The sequence below is a fragment of the Rousettus aegyptiacus genome, unplaced genomic scaffold (genome assembly GCF_014176215.1).
Source record: "Rousettus aegyptiacus isolate mRouAeg1 unplaced genomic scaffold, mRouAeg1.p scaffold_m13_p_1, whole genome shotgun sequence".
NCBI classification, from domain to species: Eukaryota; Metazoa; Chordata; class Mammalia; order Chiroptera; family Pteropodidae; genus Rousettus; species Rousettus aegyptiacus.
In genome coordinates, this window is record NW_023416284.1 from 62,872,144 (window position 1) to 62,899,931 (window position 27,788).

The following is a 27,788-nucleotide window of genomic DNA, read 5'->3' on the forward strand; positions in this document are numbered from 1 at the left end:
AAATTTAGAGTATGGAAATTTATAGAGACAGAAGTAGGTTAGTGGTTGCTTTGAGTTGTGGGGTGTGTATGGAGTAATACCTAAAGGGTACCAGGTTTCTTTGTGAGGTGCTGAGATGTTCTTAATTGTGGTGATGTTTGCACATGTCTACAAATACACTAAAAATCATTCGATCACACACTTTAAAAGGATGAATAATGTGAGTTATGTATTATTCAGGCTTTTGTTAACAAATGTCAGAGCCAAATTACTATATTTTTCCTTGTTATTGTATTTTATTTTTTAACTTTGTATTGTATTTCTAAATGAAATCAAGTTCATTTGACCAAATTACATTGTTAAAGATTTGCATAAATAAAAGCTAAGGAAATGTCTTTTTCAGAATTTTGTGAAAACATATAATAGCAAAATAATATCCAACAAATATTTTGCCTGTTTTTGCCTTTACACTGAATTGTTTTTTGTTGTTTACATTTTATTTTTGCTTCGATGACTGAGAAGTCTTATCTTTCCAAGTTAGATGATATTGCAAGGATTCAGAAATTATTCTCTTCTTTAGAATTAAAATTTGGTTACCTAATCTACTTGAGACTGGAGAAGGTTTAGATAACTGTAATAAATGAATATTCCAGAAGTGTTCTGGTCAAATTTTTCAATTTTTTTTACATCCACCTTTAAAAATAAGATCTAGTGAACATTACAATAATTTATTAGAAAGTGTACTCCTTTGCTGTTGCAAGTGGCTAAACAAGTGATATTAGCTTTCAAATAGTTTTTAAAAAGAGGGAGAAGGGAAAGAAGCAAGGAGGCTTAGATAAGTCCTAGTATAAAATAGTGTTTTAATTATATATTTTTAGATACTGACAGTATGTTCATTTTGAACTTCATCTCCATTTAAATTGCTTAAGGATTAATACATGAATCCCTTTTTATAAAAGTGCTATTGTAGTTACTGTAAAAAGTAGTAACTTAACTGAATGCTCACTGCAAACTAGGCTCTGTGTTAAAAGGTTATCATGTGTATTATTTAATTCTCACATTGGTCTGCTCAGGTATAGGTATGCCTGTCAAACAAACCCTCTGCAGCTGAGAAAACTGGCACAGAGCAGATAAAAAACTTGCTACCAGGTTAAACTACCAGTAAATGTCAAAAGAATTTGTTTCAGGACAAGTCTTGCTCTGGAAACCCTTCATGTATATCTCTATATGATTATAATAGAAAATTGCTTTGTATTAATTTTTTCCTCTTTTAAAACAAATTTTTCTAATTATAACATTATAGACATCTTCATGTATCATATTTGAAAAAAATAATTGAAATTACCAATGTTTGATTCTTTCCTCAAAATATATGAACTAGAATATAAAACTCAAGAAAGATTAAAATACTGTTCTTAAATCTACTTTCCTGCCATGCTTTGCAAATTGATATCTATATCGTTTAATAAAAAATAATATTTTTGAAACTTGATACTAAATAGAATGTGTGTTGTGGGGATACTGTGTTATTTGATAGATTATTGTTTACCAAATTGAGTACTTTAGACATTGCTAGAATAGTCAATTCAGTTAATCCTCTTGGGGCAGATTCCACAGATAAATTTTGCAGGTATAGTTAAGTAAACATTGCAAAGTTTGATACAGAAACTGATTTGCCTATAAAGCAGATATATGCACAAAAATTTTTTTTTTTTTACAGTACTTGAGAATGATGTAGTTTAGTAAAAATGAAGCCAAAATTCTGTAGTCAGTTCAGTCTTTAATTGTTAGATGTGAGGTAGACATTTTGAAAGGTTTCTGATGAATATTCGGGAATAAGAAAACTTGCTATACTGTAGTGTAGACTGTATGATTTGTTGAAAAGCAGTAGGAAAGAAACCATATTCTGTCATGTGGCTAGAGGTACAATATATGTCATAGCTTTAGCATATGAAAGGGAAATGAAATTACTTATAATTCGAGGTCATGTACAAGTAGCCTTTCCATAGAGTGGAGGATTTAGGGAAACGGTATAAGGATATTGAAAATGGTTAATAAATAAGAATATACATTTAAGCTCTTGTAAAATGAAAAATAATGTAGATACTGAATTTTAAGATTGATTTTATATAATTTTGAAACATCCCACTGTATACATAGCAAGTGCAATTTAAATATTTGTTTACCGTCAAGTTTACAAATCCCCAGGTATTCATGATTTTGTATTAGCTATTTTCCCAAATGTAATCCAAAAGGAAAAATAATGCATACAGGAAAAGTTTAAGGGCAGATACTTTTTTTTAAGTCTAAAGTTAAATGTGTTATAAGAAAGAACCAGCTCACAATGAGATACCACTTGACACCACGTGAAGCGGATGGCCATAATAAAAATAAAAAGGGGAAAAATCGCCAAGTATTGACGAGGGTGTGGAGAAATTGGAACCCTCACACGGTACTGTTGGGAATGTAAAATGCTACAGCTGCTGTGGGAAACAGTTTGATGGTTCTTCAAATGATTAAACAGACTGACCAACTGACCTAGCAGTTCCACCCCTGGGTTGTATACCTCAAAGATTTGAAAGATATTTAAACAAAAACTTGTAGGCAAGTGTTCATAGCAGGATTATTAACAATATACTAAAGGTAGAAACAATCCAAATGTTCATCAACAAATGAATGGATAAAGAAAAATGTGATGTATCCACACAATGGAATGTTATTCAGCCATAGAAAGGAAGGAGAAGGTACTGATATGTGATACAACTGGATGAACCTCGAAAACATCATGTTAAATAAAAGAAGACAGACAAAAAAAAAGGCCACATACTGTATGATTCTATTTATATGATATATCCAGAACAGAGAAATCTGTTGAGATAGAAAGCAGATTAGTAGTTATCAGGGACTTGGGGAAAGGGAAAGTGGGAAGTGGCTGCTTTATGGGTATGGGGTTTCTGTTTGACCTGACAAAAAAATTCTGAAACTAAGTAGTGATGATGGCTACACAACATCGTGGCATAGTTAATGCCACCGAACTGTACACTAGGAAATGGTTAAAATAATGAATTTTGTACCAGGTATTTTATTACTTTATTATATTTGCATTAAAAATGTTTTTTTTTTTTTTTTTTTAAAAAAAGAAGCTGCTTTTATTTTAGAGTTGATGTATTTTAAGAAATTTCGGGAAAGCTGCTGTAATATGTATGAGTTTTTACATCCAAGACTCCAGTGTTCATTTAATTTCCATTTTCAGGCAGGGTCAGGTTACTTCAGTGTTTCCGTAAGTGGTATTCAAGATGATTTTAGGTGATATGGATATTATTGCTTAAAATGAAAACAAAAAAAAAATATGAGTAGATTTAAAGAAAACTATGTGGCACATAATCACATAGATGAAAAGTAAATGTGGCAAAATTCATGATAAATTGTATTCAAATGAAGTTTCAGAAAGAATGGGTAATCTTGAATTTCACTTTTTTTGGTGAGTTTAGTTTAGGCTAGTATCACCAAGTAAATCTTGTATGTCTGTATTTATGAGAAATGATCTATAGTCTTGACATTTTTGTCTGATATCCTAGCAAAAATTGATCCAAAAAATGAAGAAGAAGAAAAACGGCGAATTGAGGCTCGGCGAGAGAAACAAAGGCGCAGAAGAGAAAAAAACAGTGAGAAATATGGAGATGGATACAGGTTTGTGCTTAGTAGTCAGAAAATTGGACTCACTTGAAAACAATTTTCTGGAAACGGCAGATATATCAAGGGGAATGTGAAAAATTTCCCGGGTGTCAAATGAAAAAGTTTGGTCTAAAATATATAGAAATGCTTTTGTTTTTTGATATTTATATGCACTCACTTAGAAAATATAAGAAAAAAAGCATTCAATAATGGTAATACAAAAATAAAATATAAATCAAGAAGTATATTCTTAGAAATAATTGCATGTCATAACATTAAGAAATCCACAAAGTCTTTGAAAGTTGACTGCATGGAGACAGTGTGATACTCTTTGATAGGAAAACTAAATGTTACAAATATACAAACATATCAGGTCTTTCCAATCCTGATTCCAAAGAAAATTCTGAAAAAGAAGAGTAAATGAATAGGTACTAGCTGTAATAGTTAAAAATATGTGGTTCTAAAATTATGTAGTTGATAGATGGTCATGGGGATGGGGAGCATGGCATAAGGAATGCAGCAGTTAGCATTAATACATTGGCTAGGTGGAGGGTCAGGGGAGGGAGGGAGCAATTGGGGGTTCATTTTACGAACTATATAGATGTCTAACCAATGTACTATATACTTGGAAACTAAAACAAATAGGTAAATTTAGAAAAAAATGGTACTAGAAAAAGATAATTAGTACAACAGAATTAACCTGTAAATAAATGTATTATATGTAATAATATATAATGAAGAAGATATTGCAAATGAAAGAGAAATTACTTGAACAACTGAACAATAACAAGAAAAATAGTTTAGATCCTCATATCAGTGAGGATGAATCTAGATTAATTTAAAAAACCTAAAAAATGGAAAATAACAGGAAGATAAAATGGAAAATTTTAATCTGCAAGATTTTTTTCCTAGGCTTAGAAGTTCTGTGATAAATTACAAAGGAAATGATTAGATTCATTTAAATATATTAAAATTTAAAAGGAACGCAAACTCGGAAACATAATAAAGATAAGAAATGATTAATGTCTTAGATAAATATCATCCAACGAGGATGTTTTTAAAAAGGGAACAAGATGCCTAATACATATTTTGTGAAGAAACAACAGCAAGGTAATAATTTTAGGGAAAATGTTGAAACCCACTGTCAGGTAAATAAACTGAAAATTTAAAGAATAGTATAACATTTTATTAGCAGGGTGAAAAATATTGTTTTACTAACTAGGATACAGAGGACACTTAGAATTTGCTGATGACTGTATAATTAGTTATAACTACTGAGATCCAAGTACTAACCAGGCCTGACCCCGCTTAACTTCCGGGATCAGACGGGATCGGGCTCGTTCATGGTGTCTTGGCCGTAGACTGTCTTGGATTTTTTAACACTCATGATCCCAAGAAAATAACCTTAAAAAAAAAAAAGGCAATTTTATGTAAAAATATGCCCATTACAACATTGTGATAGTTCCAAACATGAAACAAATACCAGTGATCAAGTGTAATCAAGTATATGGAAGATTTGACAACTTCTTCATGGGCTCTTAGGCTATCGTTAAAAATGATTATAAAGGCTGTAATAACATGGAGAAAATGCAGGCAAAATAGAAAAAAAAAAATATATATATATATATACACACACACACAAAATGTAAAGCTATGCATAGAGAAGAGGCTACTGGGAAATTAAAAGAAGGACAATATTTTTTCCATCTTTTTTTTTCTCTGAAATCTGCCCCGGTACTACTTAAGTTAGTGAAATAAAGAATATAAAATTTAAAAAGTAAATTTAATGTTTTCCCCATTCAAAATATAGTTTTGCTCTATAAAAGTTAACTTGTTTGTGTAGCATGAAAGGAATGAAATGAAATGTTTCACATTAAGTGAATTTTCTAGATGTCTAAAACTTTATCTTAGATCAAAAGATAACATTTAAGAGAAGAGTATGCAAACTTTTTTATGGAGGTATTTTTAAAATGTATAGGTTTTCCATATTAAATAGAATACTCTTTGCTATTACTTGGTTTTAGTATATACATTGGTTTTATTTATGTAAAATGTAGTAAAAGAAAATTGAGTTGTATCTTATTCCCAGATTTTTTTGTTTAGAGTGTCTGCTTTTAGCCTGCTAGGTATTACTTGTGTAATCTTTGTGTCCAGCTTTAATAACCTGTAACTATGATTTCTGTTTTGTTACTCGTAATTCGTTGGGACCTGAGAAACAATAAAATTAAGAATTAATTTATTAAGAATTAACTCATAAAGAGTTCTAGTTTTAAGGAGTAGCTGTTTTGGAGTCCTTGAATGCCCTGCTCTGATGTCATTTGTTTTTTTGACAGGGGTAATGAACTTAGTAACTTCGGTGCAGTTTAAATTGAAATGAACATTTTGTATAAGATGTTTAGGAATCTGGAGATAATTTAACATTATAAGATTAATTTTTCTATTTAATTACCATACGAATGTTTTACCCATTAAAAGTTATAGATTTGAATATGTATGATATTGAATATGTATATTATATACTGTGATTTGACCAGATGACAACCGAAAGAGTATCAGTTCAATTAAATTTAGGAAATGAATCCTTTTAAATAATATAAATTAATTTATCAGAGTTTTACTTTGAGTTGAGTTTGGGGTAAGAGATTGACAGCAAATAACTATTCTTGTGATGCTTGCATGCTTTCAGTATAATAGGATGGAAAAGTCAGGGATCCTGGGAGGGAAAGGGGTGGTTTGTGAGAGGTTCAGACAAACAGTATGTGGTGAAGAGTGCCAAAAGAGAAGTAGGAAGTAGTCTTTAACAGGAGATGACTTCTACATAGGCATGGGGAAATCAGAGGAATGGATCAATGTATTTAAACTGATTTAGGAATGGTGGGATTGCAGTAGGAATTGTTAGGCAGCCCAGGTAGAGGTCATGGCTTGAGGTAAGAAAGCAAAGAAACAGGAATGTTTCATTGATATTCAGGAAGTGGAAACCTATGTAGATTGAAAATGATTCTAGTGGGGTGAAAGATAAAATCTGATTAAAACATTTAATGAAGACATACTATGTGCCAGATACTGATAAAGGTATTAACGGATAAAGCCAAGAATAAGAGAGATTAAGAGCTTTTCTTAATCACAGCTGAAAGTATTTTTACTTTTTTTTTCTTTGAGTCTTAAGGAGCCTTTGGAGTAAAGCCTTTGGAGCAGTTATGTGCTGTTGCCTCCTTTATGAAATAACAGTGGTTAATTTAATAATTACCATGTGCCAGGAACTGTTCTGTGGGCTTTATATCTATTAATTTTTTAAATCCTCACAGTACCTCTGTGAGGGTTCTCATCTCATTAAGATAAGAAAACTAAGGCCCAGAGAAGTTAAGTAACTTGTCCGAGGTCACACAAAGGGGCTAGGTTGTAAACCCAGCAGTTGGCTATAGATCCCATACTCTTAACCAGGAAAGTAAATCTAATAAGTAGTATGAGGAATTAATTGGAAAATGAAGACTGGAAGCAGAGAAACCAGTTAGGAAACTGTCATAATTCAAGGAAAAGAAAATAAGAATATATAAGGTAAGAACAATTAAATAGGAGAAAAAAAGGGGCATTTTGTTCTGGGATGACTCCTGAGCTGCTAAATGCACACATTTGTCCAGTCCAGCCCTATTAGTCATCATGAAGTGGTCTAATGGTAGTAGGACTTTCGATCACCCGAGATCTCCAAGGGACTGAATTATGGTTGTCTGGTATTCCACCTGACTTTTGATGCCTTAGTGGTTTGGAAGCTTGAGAACGGAACAGAGTGTAAAACAAGTAGTGGAACTTTGGAAATTGATACTTCTTGAGGCTTGCTTTGGCTTTCTAATTGGTCTAGGCCTAAGTGGAGAGTTTAGGACTAGATTAAGTAGATATACATTGATTCTATCTTTCATATCCAGAAGCTCCCGGGTGAGCCAGAAATGTGAAGTGTATAATGACAGTGTTGTTCAATAGATACTTAAAGAAATACTATTTTTCTTCTGGCTTAAGCTAAATTTAGATCAACCATAAAATGGAAAAAAGGAAATCATTTATGCTGCTAAAATTTGCTTCATTCTTATATCTTGAGGAACTCTTTACAAGTAAATTAGGTAATGTTTTTTTAAAGAAATCTTTTTTTCTTTCCCTTATAGAATGGCATTCACATGTTCATTTTGTAAATTCCGAACATTTGAAGAAAAAGATATTGAACTGCATCTGGAAAGTTCTTCACACCAGGAAACATTAGATCATATTCAGAAACAAACTAAATTTGATAAAGTAGTTATGGAATTTTTGCATGTAAGTAGCTGTTTTTGAAGTAAAAAACACTTTAGCTGTCATTTCAATTTCTTAAAAATGAGCCTAGAATTAGATGTGAATTACTCCTCTGTAATATAATTTTGATTTGTTATTTGAGAGAACATTTAAGTTTTTCACAGTAATTTCTGGTAGAGGTGTCAGGAAAAGTGTTCTTTTAACAACTTATTGTTGCTAATTCAGCCATCATCCATTGAGTGTCTATGTATGTGGTGGTGTGTTTGGTATTTTGATATTTCATTTGAGCCTCATAACAACTCCTTTTATTAATGAACGGTCATGCGCAGAGCATTTAGTGACCCTTTCACTAAGTAGCAGAATCTGAATGCAGAACCAGAGAACTGGGTAGTCCTTTGTAATATGAGTGTGTGGTCATCAGTTCAATTTTTCTTGAAAACTTATGAAATGTGCTGTAATATAGGCACTGAAAACACAGGCACTATCCTTAGTGAACTGACAGTAATTGGAAATAGAACATACACATGCCCAGATGACACAGTTAAGGGCCAAGGATGATCGTATAGGTAGAAGGTTTGGAGTAAAGGAGGATAGTTGGGGTCAGGGATGCTTAAAGAAGATACTAGAACTGGACTGCTAATTGTACATGCAATTAATGTGGACAGAAGAGTTGGAATCGTTAGAAGGTTAGAAATGCAGTGATTGTTCACTCCTGTATACCCTTGCAGAATTGTGTCCCTTAATTGCAATTTTCTATAATTTCATTCCTTGACTGGTTCTTGTCATTTAGGACTTAAGTACTCACCGCCCGGAGAAGACCTCTTGACTAGTCCTGCTCTCTTTGGTCTCTCTTACTCTTTATGCCTAAAATAGATTTTGAAAAGTCACTGCTTTTTGTAATTTCCTAGTACTTTATGATAGTCTTTTCAACTAAATTGCAAGCTCCTTGAGAACAGATATTAGTTCTTACATAATTATTAGCTTCCATAGCCTGAGCATAGTACTCAGCATATGCTTAATGCTCATGGTAACTTTTTGGATTCTTTCTATTTTGTTTTCTAGGAATGTATGGTGAATAAATTCAAGAAAACATCCATTCGTAAGCAACAGACAAATAATCAAACAGAAGTAGTCAAAATAATTGAGAAAGATGTTATGGAAGGTAAGTACAAATTATTTTAGTAGTTTACAAGTATGTTTTATGTAACATAACCTATTTCAGTATAAATGATGCCCACTGGAATGATACAGTACATAGTTACATGTGGTAGCCTGAACAGGTTTTCAGAAATGAACTCCTTTGACTTCCTGTTCTCATGCTTACAAATTTATCACTACTTACCCTACCCTATGTTTTTCATCTCCGTTTTAGAGGAGAAATCATCTATACTTCTCTACTATCTGTCCAATATCTTTCTTATCTCTTCTCATCTCCTTAAGGACTTTTGCTCTTCTGATTTTCAGTCTTTCCTTCTCTTTTGATTACCTCTCTGAAGCCTTTGCTCTTATCTTAAAAACAAACAAAAAACCCAAATAGAACTCCCCCGAAAGAACAAGGGGGAAAAAACCCACTAATTCACCTAAAACCTGCCATTCTCTTTTTTTAAGCATGGTCCACACTGGTCTCCGTTCTTCACTTCCCATTTCTTACTTTACCCACAGTAGACAACTGTCTGCTACTGAAACTGCTCTGGCAGGATACCAACACCAACTTCAATAGGTTCTTTTGAATCTTCTGCAACCTTTTTCACTGATAACTTTATTTCTCATAAATCTATTTCCTCCCATGGTTTCTATGCTGCCCTGATGTACTCAGTATTCCTTTGTCATTTTTTACTTTTTGTGCTTTTCTTTTTCTAGTAGGCTTTTAGAAGTTGATATTTCCTAGTATTCTGTCATTAGTCCCATTATCAACTCTCTTTATTGTTCTTCCTGATGAATTCATTTACTTACAAAGCCTAAACTGACCTTTTTTGTTAATTACTTACACATCTGTAGCACAGATTTGTCTTCTGAACTCTTAATATCATGCGGCCAGTTGCTTATTGACATCTCTTTACAGTCCCACAAAATCAAAATAGCCAAACAATTTATCCTCTTTTTGAGCATCCTCTACCCCATTAAGAAAATAAAAACAGCTCAACAAATTTCTCCTTCATTTATCTTGAAAGGAGGCCCCACCATCAAAGCCAAAAGGGTGAAGTTAATCCTATTACTTACTTTACTGAATGTAAAGCATTGTGTCCTTTGGGTTCCATTTTTTAAATGTCTACCAAATCTGTTTCTTTACCGCCTCTTTAAATACTGCATTTGTTCAAATCTTTATATGTTCTTTTGACAATTATGGTATTTCCCTAACTCGTTTCCTTCTAGTCTTTCTAATTATTACATAATTTCATTACTTCAGGAATTTTCAACATCTCCCTCATTCTCAACAGGATAAAGTACAAATTCCTCGTCATGGCACAAAAAGCTTTCCGTGGTCTAGGCCTTTCTCATTTATCTCTGATCTCATTTTTCTGTTCTGAGTTCCTTTATACTCTGTGCACCAACCATGCTGAATTACTTGCAATACCCAGAAAGAACCACTTTCTCTCACGCTTTTCCCTTGCATGTGTTTTGTACCTTCCCCTGTAATAAACATCGATCACCATTTTCAAGATCCAACATATATTTTGTTCCTTATCAATCCAATTTTGACATCTTTCCTCCGTCCCTACCCACCAGCATTCACAATCAGAGCTTTTTATTTTACTACAAGATCACACTCGTTTTATATTATATTTTGGGGATGGACTTTTAGGCTTCAGCAGATGATTATATAACATGATTAGGAAGTGTAATTATACTTTGTAATTTTAATATCTTATTCATATGTTATTATCTACATATACAGATTTATGAGATATGGTAGACAACATAAACCTGCTTATTCTGATCATTTTTTGGGAAGAGGGGCATAAATATGGAAACAAAATTGTGAAACGATTTGTCGAGAATAAGAATATATGAATCATCTCTTATTAATGGACTTTTGCAGGTGTTACTGCGGATGACCACATGATGAAAGTAGAGACTGTTCACTGCAGTGCCTGTAGTGTGTACATCCCTGCTTTGCATAGTTCTGTTCAGCAGCATTTAAAATCCCCTGATCACATTAAAGGGAAACAAGTAAGTTTTGATCTGTCTTAAGCCATTGAATTATTCATCAATCCCTGTTTGTCTTTGAAAGGCCATTGTTTCACATCTACCTGTTTGTATACAATCCTGTTAATCTCAGTGTGAATAATTAAAGATACCTAGAGAGTCATTGTAACATAGTGGCTAAGATTATGGGCTCTGGAGCAGGACTTTCTGGGTTTGAACAGTGGTTCAGTTTATAATGTGTTAAACAAATAAATTAACTTTCGTGAGTTACCCCATCTATAAAGTGGGGGCGGATAATCATTTTACTCTTACGTGATTATTTAAGGATTAAGTTAGTTAAAATACAAAAGGCAAAATAGTGTGCCTGGCATGTGGTAGGCATTCAGGAAACTATAGCTATTGTTGAACAATTCTTTGTATTAACATTTTTTTTAAGTTAGTATAAAATAGTTTTATAAGAGAGAGCGAGAGTGAGAGCGAGAGCGAGAGCGAGAGCGAGAGAGAGAGAGAGAGAGAGAGAGAGAGAGAGTGTGTGTGTGTGTGTGTGTTTTAGAATGAACTATAAAGGATTAAAGGTTTGATAACGTTTTTCCAATAGTTGGGAAAAATAAATTTAAAAAGTGTGATTATCAATTACTGTCTATTGTTACATTTTTTAGTAGAATTTATTTAAAAATTCTAGAAGAATTTACTATTTTCTTTTTGATTAGCATATTTATGTTCTACATGGGTTGCTTTTGTTTAGTCAAACTTGATTTTCAAGTAAAATAATGTTTATATTGTGCAAAATTAGTTTGTTTGAAAAGCAAATTTGAAAATTCAAATATTAAAGACAAGGTTTAAATAGAACATACCTGAGTGTTAAATCCATGTCCTGTATTGAAGTGAACCTCATTTAACTCAGACACTTTTAGACTTCTTTAAAGCTACTTTGAGTGCATATAATCTTTTAAAAATTTTTATCTTTTCTTTTTTGATATTCCCTTGACACCTTTTTGGCAGCTAGATGTTCCATATTATTAAATTTTCTCTTTTGTATAATACAGTCTTGTGATAGCTACAGCTCAGAAGCACACTAATTACTCTAAATGCATGAAAAATTATTCTTTCTTTTCTGGTAGCATAATAATTAATAGTTGGAGTAGTTGGCACTGGGTGGAGGTAGATGTAGAATGGAAAGGAGAGAAAGCAACTGGTAGACCTTCTGGATTTATATTATCTGGTGACTGGTTGTGTTCTGTTGAAGCTGATCTGCTCTTTGAATATTCATTATTTTAATCCTTAGATGGCTTACATTGTGGTCACAATAGGTATTGTTGCCTGATAAGTTAATTTGCCAGAAATTACATTTTAAATCTAAGGATTTAAAGTTACAATGTCATTTAACTTATGAAAATATTTTTCATGGAATGGTTTTAAGTACCTCAATGTGTTCTATCTTCATAGGCTTATAAGGAACAAATAAAAAGAGAGAGTGTCTTGACTGCTACAAGCATTTTAAATAATCCAATAGTAAAGGCACGATATGAACGTTTTGTTAAGGTAAGATGTTGGGCATAAACTTTTTAAAGTTATAGTATTGTAATAATTAAATGGTGACAAAATAAGTCTTTGTGATATTTAAATATAGTACAACATTAGGAAGAATTTAACTTAATGGCCTACATTTAGGTAAAACATTTTTTTCCCCTAATTTTTGGGATTTTGGGGCGGGGAGAGAGCAATAAACTATTCCTCTCTCAACCCCTTTGTAGCTCTGGATCATATGAGAGCTACATAGGAGTCTGACAGCAGATGAAAATGTTGGCTTTATTCTTGACTTTTAGAAAGGATGACTTGAAAGATATGTTTTAGATATGCAGTTATTATGGACCTTCTAAGATTTCACTTCTACATTAGATAGGCTTATGTCCCCCCAGCCTCTGTTACTAGTTCAGCTGGGTAGCAACAGGTTTCCCCTAGTTTATCACATGATGTAGAACAGACTGGAATGTACCCTTTCTATTGCTAGGAAGACCCCAAAGACAGGACCCAGAAGGGATTGAGTTATATATACCCAATTTCTTCTTCAAAGACTAGTTGGTTAAGTCTTTCCTCTTCCTTGGATAAAGTTGGAGGGGAAGCAGGAGGTCAGATATGTTGCTTCAGAAAAAGCTCCTCATGGAATCAGGAGGCCAGGAGAATGGCTTGCCTCTAATGTTAGGAAACTAAGATGTGAACAATTACGTACTTGGCCCACTGCTTCTCACAATTTTTGCCATATATTATTACTGAGGTAATCCTTCTTTACAGAAAATTCTTCTTTACATGTTATGAACTTATTGTACAAAAACTTACTCAGAAAATAATAGAAATAAATTTTAGAGGTTAGTTTTTGAGTCTTTATAAAATACCTCATTTAAAATCATTATATACTTCAAAGGGCTCTTACGCTGAAAATTTACAAAAGTTTCTTATATACATTGGTAACTAAATATTTTATACACGAGAGAAATTTTGTTTATTTTGGCTGTTTTTGTGATTAACAGGTATTCTGTGAAGAAGCCTTATATATACTTAATGAGCACTAAATTATCCCTCAACCAAGTGACCTCCAAGCTGAATAAATCTTTTTCTTTGGCTTGTTTCTTAGGGGCCTATTTTCAGTTTTGTTAATCATATTTGTCACTGTTTACTACATTCTCGACACCACGTTTATAAAGCTAGTGCAGCCTTAATTGATATTCAATTTTATGGGAGATATTGGCATAAAAAAGATAAGAGAATCATAGCTTAATTAGGATAACTTAGATTTTTATCCTTGTTGTGTCAGAGAAGTTAATAGTTTCTATTGATGTATAGAAGTTTTTAAAAAAATTTTTTTCAATTAGTGTTGACATTTAATATTATTTTATATTAGTTTCAAGTGATAAGATATATAATTTACAAAGGGATCCCCCCAATTAGTCTAGTACCTAGCTGGCATTATATATACTTATTACTATACTACTGACTATATTCTTTATGCTGAACTTCACATCCCCATGACTGTGTCGTAACTACCAATTTGTACTTGTTAATCTTTTCACCATTTTCACCTAGCCAATCTGGCAATCACCTGTTTGTTCTCTATGTCTATACACCTGTTTTCATTTTGTTTGTTCGTTTATTTTGTTCCTTAGATTCCACATATATGTGAAATCATATGGTATTTGTTTTTTTCTGTCTGACTTATTTCACTTAGCATAATACCCTCTACATCCATCCATGTTGTCATTCTTTTTTATGGCCAAATGACATTCTATTGTATGTATGTACCACCTCTTCTTTATCTGTTGTCTACTGAAGGAATTTAGGTTGCTTCCATATCTCGGCTATTGTAATTAATGCTGCAGAAAACATAAGGTGCATCTGTCTTTTTGAATTAGTGTTTTGGATCTTTGGGTAAATAAATACCCAGAAGTGGAATTGCTAGGTCATGTGGTAGTTCTGGTTTCAAATTTTTGAGGAACTTCCATACTGTTTTCCATAGAGGCTACACCAATTTGCAGTCCCACCAACCGTGCGCAAGGGTTTCCTTTTCTCCACATCCTCGCTGGCACTTGTTTGTTGATTTACTGATGATGGCCATTCTGAAAGGTGTGAGGTGACATCTCATTGTGGTTTTGATATGCATTTCTCTGATGATTAGTGACATTGAACATCTTTTCATATGTTGTTGGTCCTCTGTATGCCTTTTCTGTAGAAATGTCTGTTTAGGTCGTCTGTCCATTTTTAAATTGGATTGTTAGGTGTTTTTGGTATTAAGTTGTGTGAGTTCTTTATATGTTTTGGACATTGACTCCTTATCTGATGTATCATTGGCAAATGTCTTCTCCCATTCAGTAGGTTGTCTTTTCATTTCGTTGAAATGAAATGGTTTCCTTTGCTGTGAAAAATGTTTAGATTGATGTAGTCCCACTTGTTTATTTTTTCTTCTTTTTTCTCGCCTGAGGTAACATATCAGAAAAAATATTACTAAGAGCAATGTCAGAGAGTTTACAGCCTTTATTTTCTTCTAGAAGTTTTATGGTTTCAGGTCTTAGCATTTAAGTCTTTAATACATTTTGAGTTTATTCTTGTATATGGTGTAAGAGAGTGGTCCAGTTTCATTTTTTTGCATGTATCTGTCTAGCTTTCCAAACACCATTTCTTTAATAGGCTGTCTTTACCCCATTGTATATACTTGCCTCCTTTTTTCATAGATCAAATAAACCCAAGCCTACATGGTCATTTAATCTGTGTGTCTATTTTTATGCCAGTACCATGCTGTTTTGATGACTATAGCCTTGTAGTATAGTTTGATGTCAGGTAGTGTTACACCTCCAACTTTGTTCTTTCTCAAGATTGCTGTGCCTATTTGGAGTCTTTTATGGTTCCATATAAATTTTTGGATTATTTGTTTTAGTTTTGTGAAAAATTTCATTGGTATTTTTATAGGGATTGCATTGAATCTATAGATTGCTTTGGATTGTATGGACATTTTAAGCATATTCTTTCTATCCATGAGCATAGTATATGCTTCCGTTCATTTATGTCTTCTTCAATTTCTTCATTGACTTATAATTATCTGAGTACAGGTCTGTCTTTTACCTCCTTGGTTAAATTTATTCCTAAGTATTTTATTTTGATTTGATTTGATTTGATTTGATTTTTTGATGCAATTGTAAATGGGCTTGTTTTCTTCATTTTTCTTTCTGATGGTTTATTGTTGGTATTTTAAGAATGCAGCCAATTTCTGAATATTACTTTTGTGTTCTGATACCTTTCTGAATTCATTTATCAGTTCTAACAGTTTTTTTGGTGGAATCTTTAGGATTCTCTGTATAGTATCATGTCATCTGCAAATAATGACAGTTTTACTTCTTCCTTTCCAATTTAGATGTGTTTTACTTATTGGATTGCTGTGGCTAGAACTTCTATGAAAGTAATTTTTAATGAGAGACAAATACCAGTTAGAATTTCTATATAGGGGTTTCAAGTTATACTTTAGAGTCACTTCATGAAATGAGAGACATCACTGATACAGTGTCTTGCTCATGTACCTACTGGGGAGAAAGAACCTGATCTGAGAAGAACTACTATAAAACCTTGTTATTCTGAATGTGATCCGTGGACCAGGAACTGATTTATATGCATTAAAGTTCAAGAAGCACTGGTGTCACATTGCTCAGTGATTTCTCTTTATTCATCATTTCTGTCTGCTCTGTTCCCCGCTGTCATTCCCCAGAAAATCTGCTGTTTGTGGAGCTCTAGTCATGGCTTTAAACTCTTTCACTTTCAAGTGCTTTCAGTCTGACAGAATGTCCTTTTTAATCTTTGTCCCATGAAGATAATCAGTTCATCAATTTTTCCCAGTTCTCCAACTGTATCATCTCATTCCTTCTTCACTCCCTTGCCTGAACATTCAAGGTCAGGCCTAACAACAATGCAGAGCTGCCATTCTAAAATTCCTTCCTTACCTGTTCTTCTACCGCTTATATGACCCGGCATTACTAACTGTCTGTCTTGCTGAAACCACGTGGATTTGTGCCTGTACTGTGTTTGCCACATTTTCACTGCAGTTCACAATAATTTTACTTATTACCAATCAATATACTATGCTTCCTGTAGTGACTTTTAAACCTTTTCTGCTCTTCACAAATCCAGATTTCATCTTTATTTTCCTTACTTCCCATATTCTTTCCTCTTAGGGAGATGACACCATTAGATGTGAACTCTAGTTCTCTCCTTTCTGCCTTATGTTTATGTCTCTTTTCCTCACCTTTATTACTATCTGTGAAGGAAAATACCCTTTTTTGCCTTTCATCTTGTTTCATCAGTTAATTCTTTCCTTACTTGCATCTGACTTTTTCCTCTTTACTATTTTACTGTCTTCCCTACACAGACATGCTTTTGAGTTTCCTAGACTAAATATAGCTTTTTCTGGTCCCTGGCTCTCTCCATCATTTTATCTCCTATCACCACACTTAAAAAGGTAGTTTACCCTGCATTGTGTACTTTATATTATTCAGTCTTTTACCTAGTAGTTCTCAATTGGAAATATGTAATTAGAATCACCTGTGAGGCTAAAATCAAAAATTTGCCTAGGCCCTTTTTAAGACCTTTTAAATTAGGGTTTTCCAAACTTCTCTGATAAATATCTACCAAAATGCTTTTTAAATATGCAGGTTATCATAATTCTTCTCTGGAAATTTTGATTCAGGAGGTCTAAAATTAATCTAGGAATTTGTGTTTTTAGCAGGAGCTCCTCTACGTGACTGAATTAAAATCTCAGAGTGTGGGACTTGGATCTGTTTTTTTTTAAGAGCTTCACAGGAAATTGTAACAATTCTTGGACAATCATTGCTGTCTCACTTCCACTTATATTATCCTTTTGAAACTGTTCTAAGATTACCAGTGACCCAATTTTCAACTGAAAATTTTTTAATGTTTTATTCTTTATAATTTATAATTTTAAACTTATGAGAGTAAAAGGGGTAATATATAAATCCTTCAAGTTCTCTCACTCAGCTTTAATAATTATCAACTATAGAGACCTTTTTTCAGTTCTTCTATACTGTTATTTGTTTGCATTACTTGACACTTGATAATTTTAGAATTTCAGTTACACTTTCTAGTTTATGGAGTATAATAGTGCATTTGTCATAAGTTAAAATGTTTCAAATAATACTTGTGTTTATGATATAGGAAATAAAACTTTCACTGATAGAAAAAGGAATCCTGATTTCAAAATTTATTTTTCGTCATATTTTTAGGGTGAGAATCCTTTTGAAATTCAAGATCATTCTCAAGATCAGCAAATAGAAGGAGATGAGGAGGAGGAAGAAAAGATTGATGAACCTATTGAAGAAGAAGAAGAGGAGGAGGAAGAAGAGGAAGTGGGGGAAGGAGAGGAAGTGCAGGAAGTAGAGGAAGCAGGAGCAGGTGGAGGAGTAGAGGAGGGAGTGGGAGAGGTCCAGGAAGCGGGGGACCTAAAGGGAGTGGGGGAAGAAAGGGCAGTGGTGGGAGGAGAGGCAGTGGGGGCAGGAGAAGCAGTGGGGGGAGGTGAGAAAGAAGAAGCAAAGGCAGAGCCTGTCAGCTTCCCTGTTGACCAATCTGAAGAAAATTAAGTATAAGGTATCATATCTAAACGAAGCTTTAAATTTCTGTCCTAATGTGGAAAAGGGTAAGAATTTAAATAGTTTAAAATATGAGTGTTAACACCCATGTTGCATGCATTCCACACATTAAAATTTGTTTTATATAATTTCTAAATGTTTGGCATTTGTTTAATAAAATGAAGGTAAGACTATTTTAGTTTAGTTTTTATAGCTACCAAACTTATATTCGATAAATTGTTTGTATGATTTTTAAGCTTAGTTTTTATTACTTTATTGGTGTTAGGATAACAGATGTGTATTGTTAGTATATCTATTCTAATCATTTGAACTTAAATGCTGCTCTTGGGAGTATATATTCAAGTGTGCATTAATGTTTTGAATACTTACCCTGGAAGAGATAAATTGGGCAAGTATTTTGTGCTCTGTGTATTTTTTTACTGCATTGGACATTGAATAGTACTTTGCGTTAAGATACGCTTAAAGGCTTTTTGTGACCATGTTTCCCCTTTGTAGCAATAAAATGTTTTTTACAAAAACTCCCTGGATTAGGAATTTTAAATGAAACAGTTCATCAATTAACTGAGTATTTAAAATCAGAATTTGCCTTAATGCAGTAGTTCAGCTCACAGGTATTTCAAGACGATTGAGAAGACTTGAATTAAAGAAAAATTTTACCTCAGTCATCATATTTTTAAAAAGTATTACTAAATATTTTTTAACATATTTCAAATAGATGTCAGTCTATAACTGACCTATTTATACTTGTTTTAATTTATTTCTTTTCTCTGTGCCTGTCAAATATTGAAATCATTTTGAAAATACATTTGAATACAAATAATTTTTCATAGTTGTGTTCTTTTGTCATGTCAGTTTGGCTGAGGAACCAAGAAACAAACTATCACTTTTTTTAAAAAAATTACTTCTCTTTTGACTATTTCCTTTTATTACATTTTATGGACCACATGCTTTCTCAGAAAGAGAAGATGAGATTGATAGATGATCTATTTTCAAATGACCATCTATGTCACTGAAAAGTAGTGCTCTTTGCATTTTTATTCTGGCTTCTTATGAGGGGAATTCTCAGTGAAATTAGCTTCTCAAAATTTTGAGGCATCAAATGGATCCATATATGGGCAAACTAAGTAATTTTAAGGTGTTAAGTAGATGATTATATGGGCATTTGTAGAATTTCACAGTTAATTTCTCTGCATTTAGCAAAGCTTTTAAAGATAGATTTTTCCCCCCATCGGGAGAGTGTGGGTTTATTGTTGTGAGCTAGACTTGCTTATCTTTCAGTTGGGAAAATTTAATAGGCATTTATATCCACTTGAAGGGATTTGGAGCCACATAAGTTTAGTTGAAGCCTGGAGACAAGATAGGATCCAATTTTTACTAACAATTCAGAAAGAAAGCCTTTTTGTTCAGGAGTTCAGATTTTAAGGATATTAGGACTTGATTAACCCTATTTTCTCCTTTCTAAAAAAAAAAATTCATGGTAGGGCTAAGGTAAAAGGAGAGAATAGATTCCTTTCAGTTATAATTAGTAGATTCTTTTGGCAATAAGTAGAGTGTTTTGTTTTTGTTTTTGTTAAGAAACTTTTGGAAAGAACCCTGTATAAAAAGAATCCTGTGTAACAACTTCTAAGTAGATGTCTTAGAATGACAGGAAAGAACATCTAAGTAGTAATTTTTGTAGGAAACATGTAAAAACCTTTATTCAGACTAGCTTATTTGCAAGTTATTAATAAAGTGCATTTTGTTATTGTGCTTAATTCAATAATTAAAATTTATGTATCTCTTGTTAGATAATTTATAGATACTTTGCAGGCAGATTAATTTTTGTGATCATTCATGTGTATATTTTACACTTTTGTGATAAGGATTTATGTAATCTAATAACTTTTAAACTTCTGTTATCCTATTATTTTTCTTTATTAAAAAGTAAAACATTAGTTCTAACCAAAGAAATTTATTTACAACCTATGTAGTTATTTAGTTGTTTACAAACCTATATAGGTGTCTAGGAACTGTCCTGTGTTCTTCCCTTTTTATCCACTTCTACCTCTAATCTATCAGAAAGTCTATGTTTTCTACTTGTAAAATTTATCTGCCATTTCTTCCATGTCTGCTGCTACCAACCCAGTTCAAGTCAATATCATCTCTTTCCTGGACTATCGAAATAGCTTATTACCTAATCTTGCTTTCACTCTGACTGTTAGATTCAGTTTTCCACACAGAAGAATAATCTTTTAAAAATGTAATTCAGATTATTCTGGCCTTCTGCTGCTTTTGTAGTTGTACAGTCCAAACTCCTTATCATGGCAGTCAGACCTGGCCTAGCTTTCCAACTTTATATCATGCCATTCCTGTCATCAACCATAATAGCCTTCAGTTATTTTTTTTTAATGAAGCTCTTCCCTATCTCCAGACCTCTGTACTTTCTGTAACCTATAACTGTCAGCTTTGCTTGGTGGACTTCATATTTCAGGCCATCTTAAATATAGGAAATATAAAGGCAGTAGTTCTTAGATTTTTGTGGAGATGAGGATTTGGGGCCACCTGTATACCAGATTTGCTAGATCATATTCTTTGGAGATGATATATTTTTAATAAGTGTGTCAGGTGGTTCTAATGCTAGTGGTTAGTGATTATATTTTGGGAACATTTATAAGGCTCTCAAACAAATTTCTAATGTCTACAACTCTCCCATGTTAAGGCAGAAGCTTCTGTCCATTAATGACCAGGGATAGGTTTGAAGTAGCCTCCATGATATTTTATGAAAGAATTGGCATTCCTTTTACGGACCTCTGGGAGTCAGAAAACTGGGCCTTGGTCTTGTTTTTGTTCTTTTTCCCGCATTAGATGTATTTTTGAATGAATGAATGAATGAATGGACTATATTATATGTGTATGTATATATGAGTTCCAGAAGATGACAACATTAAAAAAAAAAAACTAAGGAAAAAAAGAAATAATAGGGAAGAAATTGACAAATTTGCAATCAAGCTAAGTATTTGAACATAGTTCTTTTAGATATCAGATCAAGAGTTCAAAGTTGAGGACACAGGTTTTGAATCATACAGTTCACAAACTTCAATAGAGTATTTCTTTTCAAATATGAAGTACGACCATGACATAGGCCACAAAGAAATATAGGCTCCCTCCTCTTTTCATCATGCAATAAAACAGAAATTAAGTGGATAGCAATAAATCAATTAATACAAATAATTAGATATATACAAGAAGACACTGTTTTTGTAAATGCTTGCATTTAAAAAAATTCATGAAATTTTAAGAATTCTTATTTAAGCCGTTCCAGATTACGCAGAAATCTGAAACACCTCGATTTGGTTTCTGAGGCTAGTATACCCCTTGTTACAGAATATTGTCCATCAAAGAGAATTAGTAGACCAATCTCAAGAACAAATGTAATCATTGAAAAAAACTCAAATCCAAAAGAATATGTCATGGCAACATAGGGTTTATCCAAAGAATATAACAACCTATTAATGTAATTCAATACATTTGGAAATTTATTAACTATAACTTTTACATTTTTAATTTTCCTCATTAGCAATTTGGACCACAGAAGATTTACGTGAAATCTTTCAGCTTCTGTTGATCCTTCTCTCTATATCGAAATAAGGATGCATACATTCTATCTTTGTTGTATATGCCTTTGACAGGTAGAAGATTCCACTGCCTTTTTGTAATGTTAGAATTAAAGTTGAAATATGAAATACCGTAGAAGTATGAACTATCTAAACACTAGTTAACTCTTGAAACATTTCTCAAACAATATCCTTTCATAGCCTGGGAATATGATTTTTGCCAAATTTTAAATAATATATTTTTTAAATATTCATTTTTTCCTTTTTGTCATTTTTTACTAATGCATTATTTGGATATACTAGTTGAACTGTATGAAAATGCCATTATTTGATTGCTTTGGACATACAAAAATGGTGATTTAATATGTAACATTATTATAGCTTATAAAACATTACTGTTTTAAGAACAAATGAGAAAATGTGATAATTGTGACATGTTAAAAAACATTTTCCGAAATTTAGCTCTAGGAATAGAAATCAACCTTTTGTTTTAAATTTTATTAGTTTCAAGTGTACAGTACATTGGTTAGACATCTATATAGTTTATAAAATGATCCCTGATTGCTCTTTCACTCCTCTGGCTCTACACTTAGCCATTACATTAATGCTGACTGCATTCCCTGTGCCGTGCTTCCCATCCCCATAACCATCTATCATCTACTAATATTTACTACTCTAACCCTTTACTCCATTCTTCTAGGTCCCCAATCCCTCTCCCCTCTGTCACCAAATTGTCCTCTATATTCGTGTCTGTTTTTCATTAGTTCTTTTTGTTCCTTAGATTCCGCATATAAGTGAAATCATACTGTATTTATCTCTCTGACTTGTTTCACTTAGCATAATTACCTCTAGGTCCATTCATGTTGCAAATGGTAGGATTTCTTCTTCTTTTTTAATGGCTGAGTAATATTCCATTGTATATATGAACTGAAACTTCTTTATCCATTTGTCTGTTGATGTGCATTTAGGTTGCTTCCATATCTGGGCTATTGTAAATTGTGCTGTTGTGAACATAGGGGTGCAGAAAGAAACCTTTTAAACTTGGCTAAGGGTGTCTACCAAAAATCTTCAGCAAGTGTTCACATTCATATCAGGATCAAGTCTGTTGGCTATACAACAATCATTCATCCAAAATAAAAATAGTAGGGAGCAATAACATGGAAATTATTTCAGGCAGTGTGATTGTGGAGACAGTATATCCAAGAGAATAAAAAAACTTAGAAATAAAAAGTTTTGTTTAGTAATCCAACATATACAAATCTAGCTTTCTATAGACTAGTATCAGACAATTGGAAATGTGATTTAAAAATTCTCATTTGCAATAAAAAAAAAATCCGAACTACATACTATTCAGGAATTAGTGGGAGAAGTGCAGACCCACATGAGGAGAACTACATTTTTATGAAGGGTATAAAACACCTGAATGCATAAATAAACATTCTGTAATCCTATTTTTTAAAACTCAATATTGTCCAGGTGTCAGTTACCTTCAGATGAATTCATAGATTCCAATGGGATTTTGTTACTAAGAATTAGTGTTGAGTGTGAGAACAAATTAAAAATAACAGTGGCTTAAGCAAGATTGAAGTGGCATTCTCACAAAAATTCATGTGGGCAGTGCAGGGTTGGTGGTGCCCTTGCAGAAGTCAGAGACTGATGCTCCCTCTGTATTGTTCTGCCATCTTCAAAACCTCTCGTCATCCTGTATGTATTCCAGTCAGTGGAGAGGAGGAAGAGAACAAAGTCACATACCTTCATTGTAAGAACAGGTCCCAGAAATTGCACCTACGTTTCTCCATTAATAGCATTGCCACAAGACACACCTGCCAAAAAGGCTGGAAATTGTATGTATTCTATATGGCCATGTGTCCAGGTAAAAAGCAAGGGTTCTATTAAAAGAAAGAGAAAATGGATATTAGGGTGCTACCAGCAGTATATGCCATTTAAGCTGATTCAGAAATTATATGTACAAAGTCACCAAGAAAAAAGGAAAGGAAAATTTGGCTTATGTTTCTTATTAGAAACATATGACAAAACTACAGTAATGTTAAACATAAATAGATCAATGAAACATTAAAGGAACAGACTCATGTAATATGTAGATATATAATATATGATAAAGACAATTTTGAATCAGTAAAAGATAAAGTAGCTTGTGAGTAATTTGGGGACAGTAGAACAGCCACATTGGGGGAAGAATAGATAGATACCTATGTCACACTATACACAAAAATAAATTTCATGTGAATTAAAGAGAAAAGTGTAAAAAACTATAAATACTAAAATAAAATGTAGGAAAATCTTAATTTTGGGGCGAAAGTCTTTCTAAGCAAAGTATAAACCCCAGAAGACAAATAGAAAGATCAGACAAATTTGGTACACAAAAACACTAAACAAAGTTGAAAGAAGAGTAACAGAAGAGGAGAAAATATTTGCAGTATGTGTATATAGGAGACAAAAGATTAAGTCAGTGAAGAGCTCCAGTTTATCAGTTATTTGACAAATATTCGAAGATTTTAATAACCACTTGATGAAAACAGGCACACTTGCAAATGGTCGATGACCATTAAAATCGTTTCACCTTATTTGGAGGGCAATTTGGAAGTAACTAGCAAAATTTTAAATGCACATACTATTTGTTCCCACCTATAAATAGCTATTCATTTGCCTGAAATCACAAATCCCTGAAATACACATGAATGCAGAGATGACTTACTTCATGTAATTTAAAATGTACTTTTTACTATTACCAGAGATGTCAAGAAAAGATTTTTACATAACAAATACCACCTGACTGACAGTGATGGTAAGATGCCATCGACTAAGATACATTCCACCCCCAGAGATGATAAAATGTGAGGGGGAAAAGTGTGTGTAAGAATTGCTGAAGCAGAGTATATTTAAAAGAACAGTCTTTACAGTATTATTTGTAATAAGGAATTGGGAACAACCTAAATATTCAGCAATAAGAATAATTAAAACATGTAGAGTTATAATAGTCAAACAGTTTATAGCCACTAGAGAGATCTATCTGTATGCTTTGACATGGGAAAATCTCCAAGATATGTTGTGAAGAGGAAAAAAGCAAGTCACAGTATAATGTATGTGTTAGAGTTTTACCCAGGAAAACCATGTATAGGTATATATGTAAATATATAAATTCTAAACTATGTATTTGTATAAAATACATAAAATAAAAATATATAAAAATCTGAAAGGATACTCAAATAATGTTTACATGTGAGGAGGGAAGTTGCATTGGGAAAGCAGTGACTTTTTAAAAACTTTATTTCCATTTTTTATTTTTTAAATAATAAGGAAATAGCCATGTATCATGTTTATAATATAAATGTTTAAAAGGAATGAAATAAACACTAAGAATCGAACCACCCAGGTAAGCAGTTGGCGATGTGGGCATGGAACTTAGGGGATCTCATGATCAACTTACAGTATGAATTCTTTTTCAAGTGGTGAATTTTAATATTCATGTGTCTGACACAAAAATGTAATTTCTTGTGGCAGCATCAGTGTAAACAGGCTTTTAGCATTGGAATTCAACACATCTCACTTCCCTGCTGTTCCCAACTCCCCACTCTAGCTGTACCGTTTCCTTAGTTTTGTCCATATTAGGAAAATATTTAAATTAGGAAAATTCTGTTTTCTCATCTATAACATGAAGATAATGTTACCTTCCTTGCACATTGTTAGAAAAATTAAGTGAGTGTAAGTAAACACGTACCACTATCTGGGAGTGCTTAGTTGGTTCTCAAAATTTTTAGTTTTCCTACTGTTACCTAAATGTCAGAACTAATTTGTTCATATAATTTTAATTATCAGTAAAAGAGAAGGGAGAATTGGTTTGGTAACTCACTATGTAAAATCAATACAGAAATGTAGATGTTTTTCAAATTCATTTTAACGATTTTTGATCTTTCATAACTTGTTTTGAAAGTAACATCTACTCATTTCTCCATAAGGTTTGCACAGGACTTTGGTCAAAACGAACAAAATCATAACATAATTTGATATAATCAAAGGGAAATATTTCATGAGTGTCTCATATAGCAGAACCAATAATAATTATTCCCAATAACTTTTTCCTTCAGCATCAGAAGTTCTCACCTGACAAGGATGTTAATAACCTGCTAATAATGTTAGAGCTCAAAACTCGGCCACCCATAAAGAGTTAAATAACTCTCCTCAACTGAGATTTGAATTGCTTGTCAGTGCTGAGGTCCCTCTCACTGTTAAATGACAGATGTTTTCCTGAAAATCCCTTGTATCTCTTCCTGTGATATAAAGTTCAATGCTAACAACAACGGGGCGGTGTTCTTTAATAACTGTTAAATTTATTCTTTAGAGAGTTTACCAAGATATCCTATTTGCTTCTGGAGGACTCCCTTGACACCTAAGTCCACATTTTCTTTTTGCATAATGCTGAAATTTAGAGCCACGAGGCTCCCTGTTGTATGTATAGCTCCTTGGTTCAGTATAACCAAAATACTCATAAATCTCTTTTTCTTCCAGTAGCTTTCTGCAGCAGCTGGAGTATGACAGTGATGTCCCTGACCTATAATCCAGACAGCCCTAGGGTGAACAGAAGACCAATCCAAAGCTACTGCGTCAGATAAAATGATGTTGTTTGCACAACTTAGTGTCCTCAAGAGGTAGTCATGTAATACTCCCAATTTGTATTCTGCATCAAACTTCTTTTACAACTTATAAACTTCCTATAGGGAACAAATGTATCCAGCTACAGGATGCTGAACATATGACTAAGTAATGTAATTTTAAACACAAAAGGAATAGGCTAAGCCTTTTCCACCCTAGAAACTGAAAGCTATAAAAGAACCCATAATTTCTATTTAAGTGTAACATTCTTCAACTTGGAATTCTAATCAAGTCATGTTTTCCTGAGACCCTGGATTTGATATGCAATGCTAGAGATATGACTGTTTAATGTAAATATTTGAATCATACATATCATGAGATTTAAGTACTTTATTCACATTCATCACAAAATTTAATTGATTTATTATTTGTACTTTTTTGACTTACAATTGGGGCAGCTAATTAAATAATTCCTATTATCACAATTACATTAGAGAAGCCTTGATTAAATGATATATTTGTGTTTTTATTTGCATGTTACTTCCCAATTCTCTCATTCTAGGTCAGGAATTCTCAATCTTGGCACTGTTTATATTCTGGACTGGATAATTCTTTGTTGTGGGAAGCTGTCTTTTGCACTGTAGGATGTTTAGCAACATCTCTGGCCTCTACTTAATATATTCCAGTAGCGTACTCTAGTCATGCAATCAAAAATGTTGACAAATGTCCCCTAGAGGGCAAAATCTCCCTCAGCTGAGAATCACTGGTCTAGGTATATTAAAAATAGTCGGGTATGGAATTTGAACTCTGAATGTTCTGTTTAACGATATTTGGATTAAAAATAAAAGCTACCTGAAATATAGCTGTTCTAGGAAGCATTCCTGGGTTTTCTTGACCTTTTCTCTCTACCCACAAACAAACCATGCTGTAGCTATTTCTCTACTCTATGCTGTAGGCCTCTGCTTTCTAGAAAGGACTTTTTCTTTTTTCCTATATCCAGCTAGTACAGCGCATGGAAGATGGTCAAAAAATGAACTGGTTGGAAGAATGTTACAGTTATTATGTTTTCTCCTGGAAATATATGTTGATAAATATACAGCCCCCCCCCCTTTTTAAAATAGACATGTCCAGCTGTTTTATTCTTTGCATTATCTCTTTATTTTTATAGTTTCGTGAGACTATTTTCATGACACATTCATTATTTATTCACCTAATATACATTGAGTGCTTACTATGTGCCAGAGATTCATGCTAGGAGCAGATGATACAGTAAAAAACAAAATGAACATAATCTTTGTCCTTAGGAATCTTACAGATGATTAAAAGGCAATTAAAATTCTGAAATAACTTACATAGGTCTATCTGG

General features: G+C 32.9%; 1 protein-coding gene across 3 annotated transcripts in view; it reads left to right on the top strand.

The window, feature by feature from the left end:
* The window catches only part of ZNF326 (zinc finger protein 326), a 43,356-nt gene extending 16,072 nt beyond the window's left edge, over positions 1–27,284 (top strand). For 2 of the 3 annotated variants that reach the window (XM_036236165.1, XM_036236148.1), the window contains 6 exons: positions 3,558–3,669; positions 7,809–7,956; positions 8,995–9,094; positions 10,973–11,103; positions 12,526–12,621; positions 17,856–20,152. In XM_036236165.1, the coding sequence (XP_036092058.1) occupies positions 3,558–3,669; positions 7,809–7,956; positions 8,995–9,094; positions 10,973–11,103; positions 12,526–12,621; positions 17,856–18,209 (941 nt within the window). In that variant the 3' untranslated portion in view covers positions 18,210–20,152. Of the gene's footprint in view, positions 1–3,557; positions 3,670–7,808; positions 7,957–8,994; positions 9,095–10,972; positions 11,104–12,525; positions 12,622–17,855; positions 20,153–26,341 lie in introns of those variants that run through there. The other variant, XM_036236156.1, reaches the window with a different exon arrangement.
* Positions 27,285–27,788: the final 504 nt, after the last annotated feature.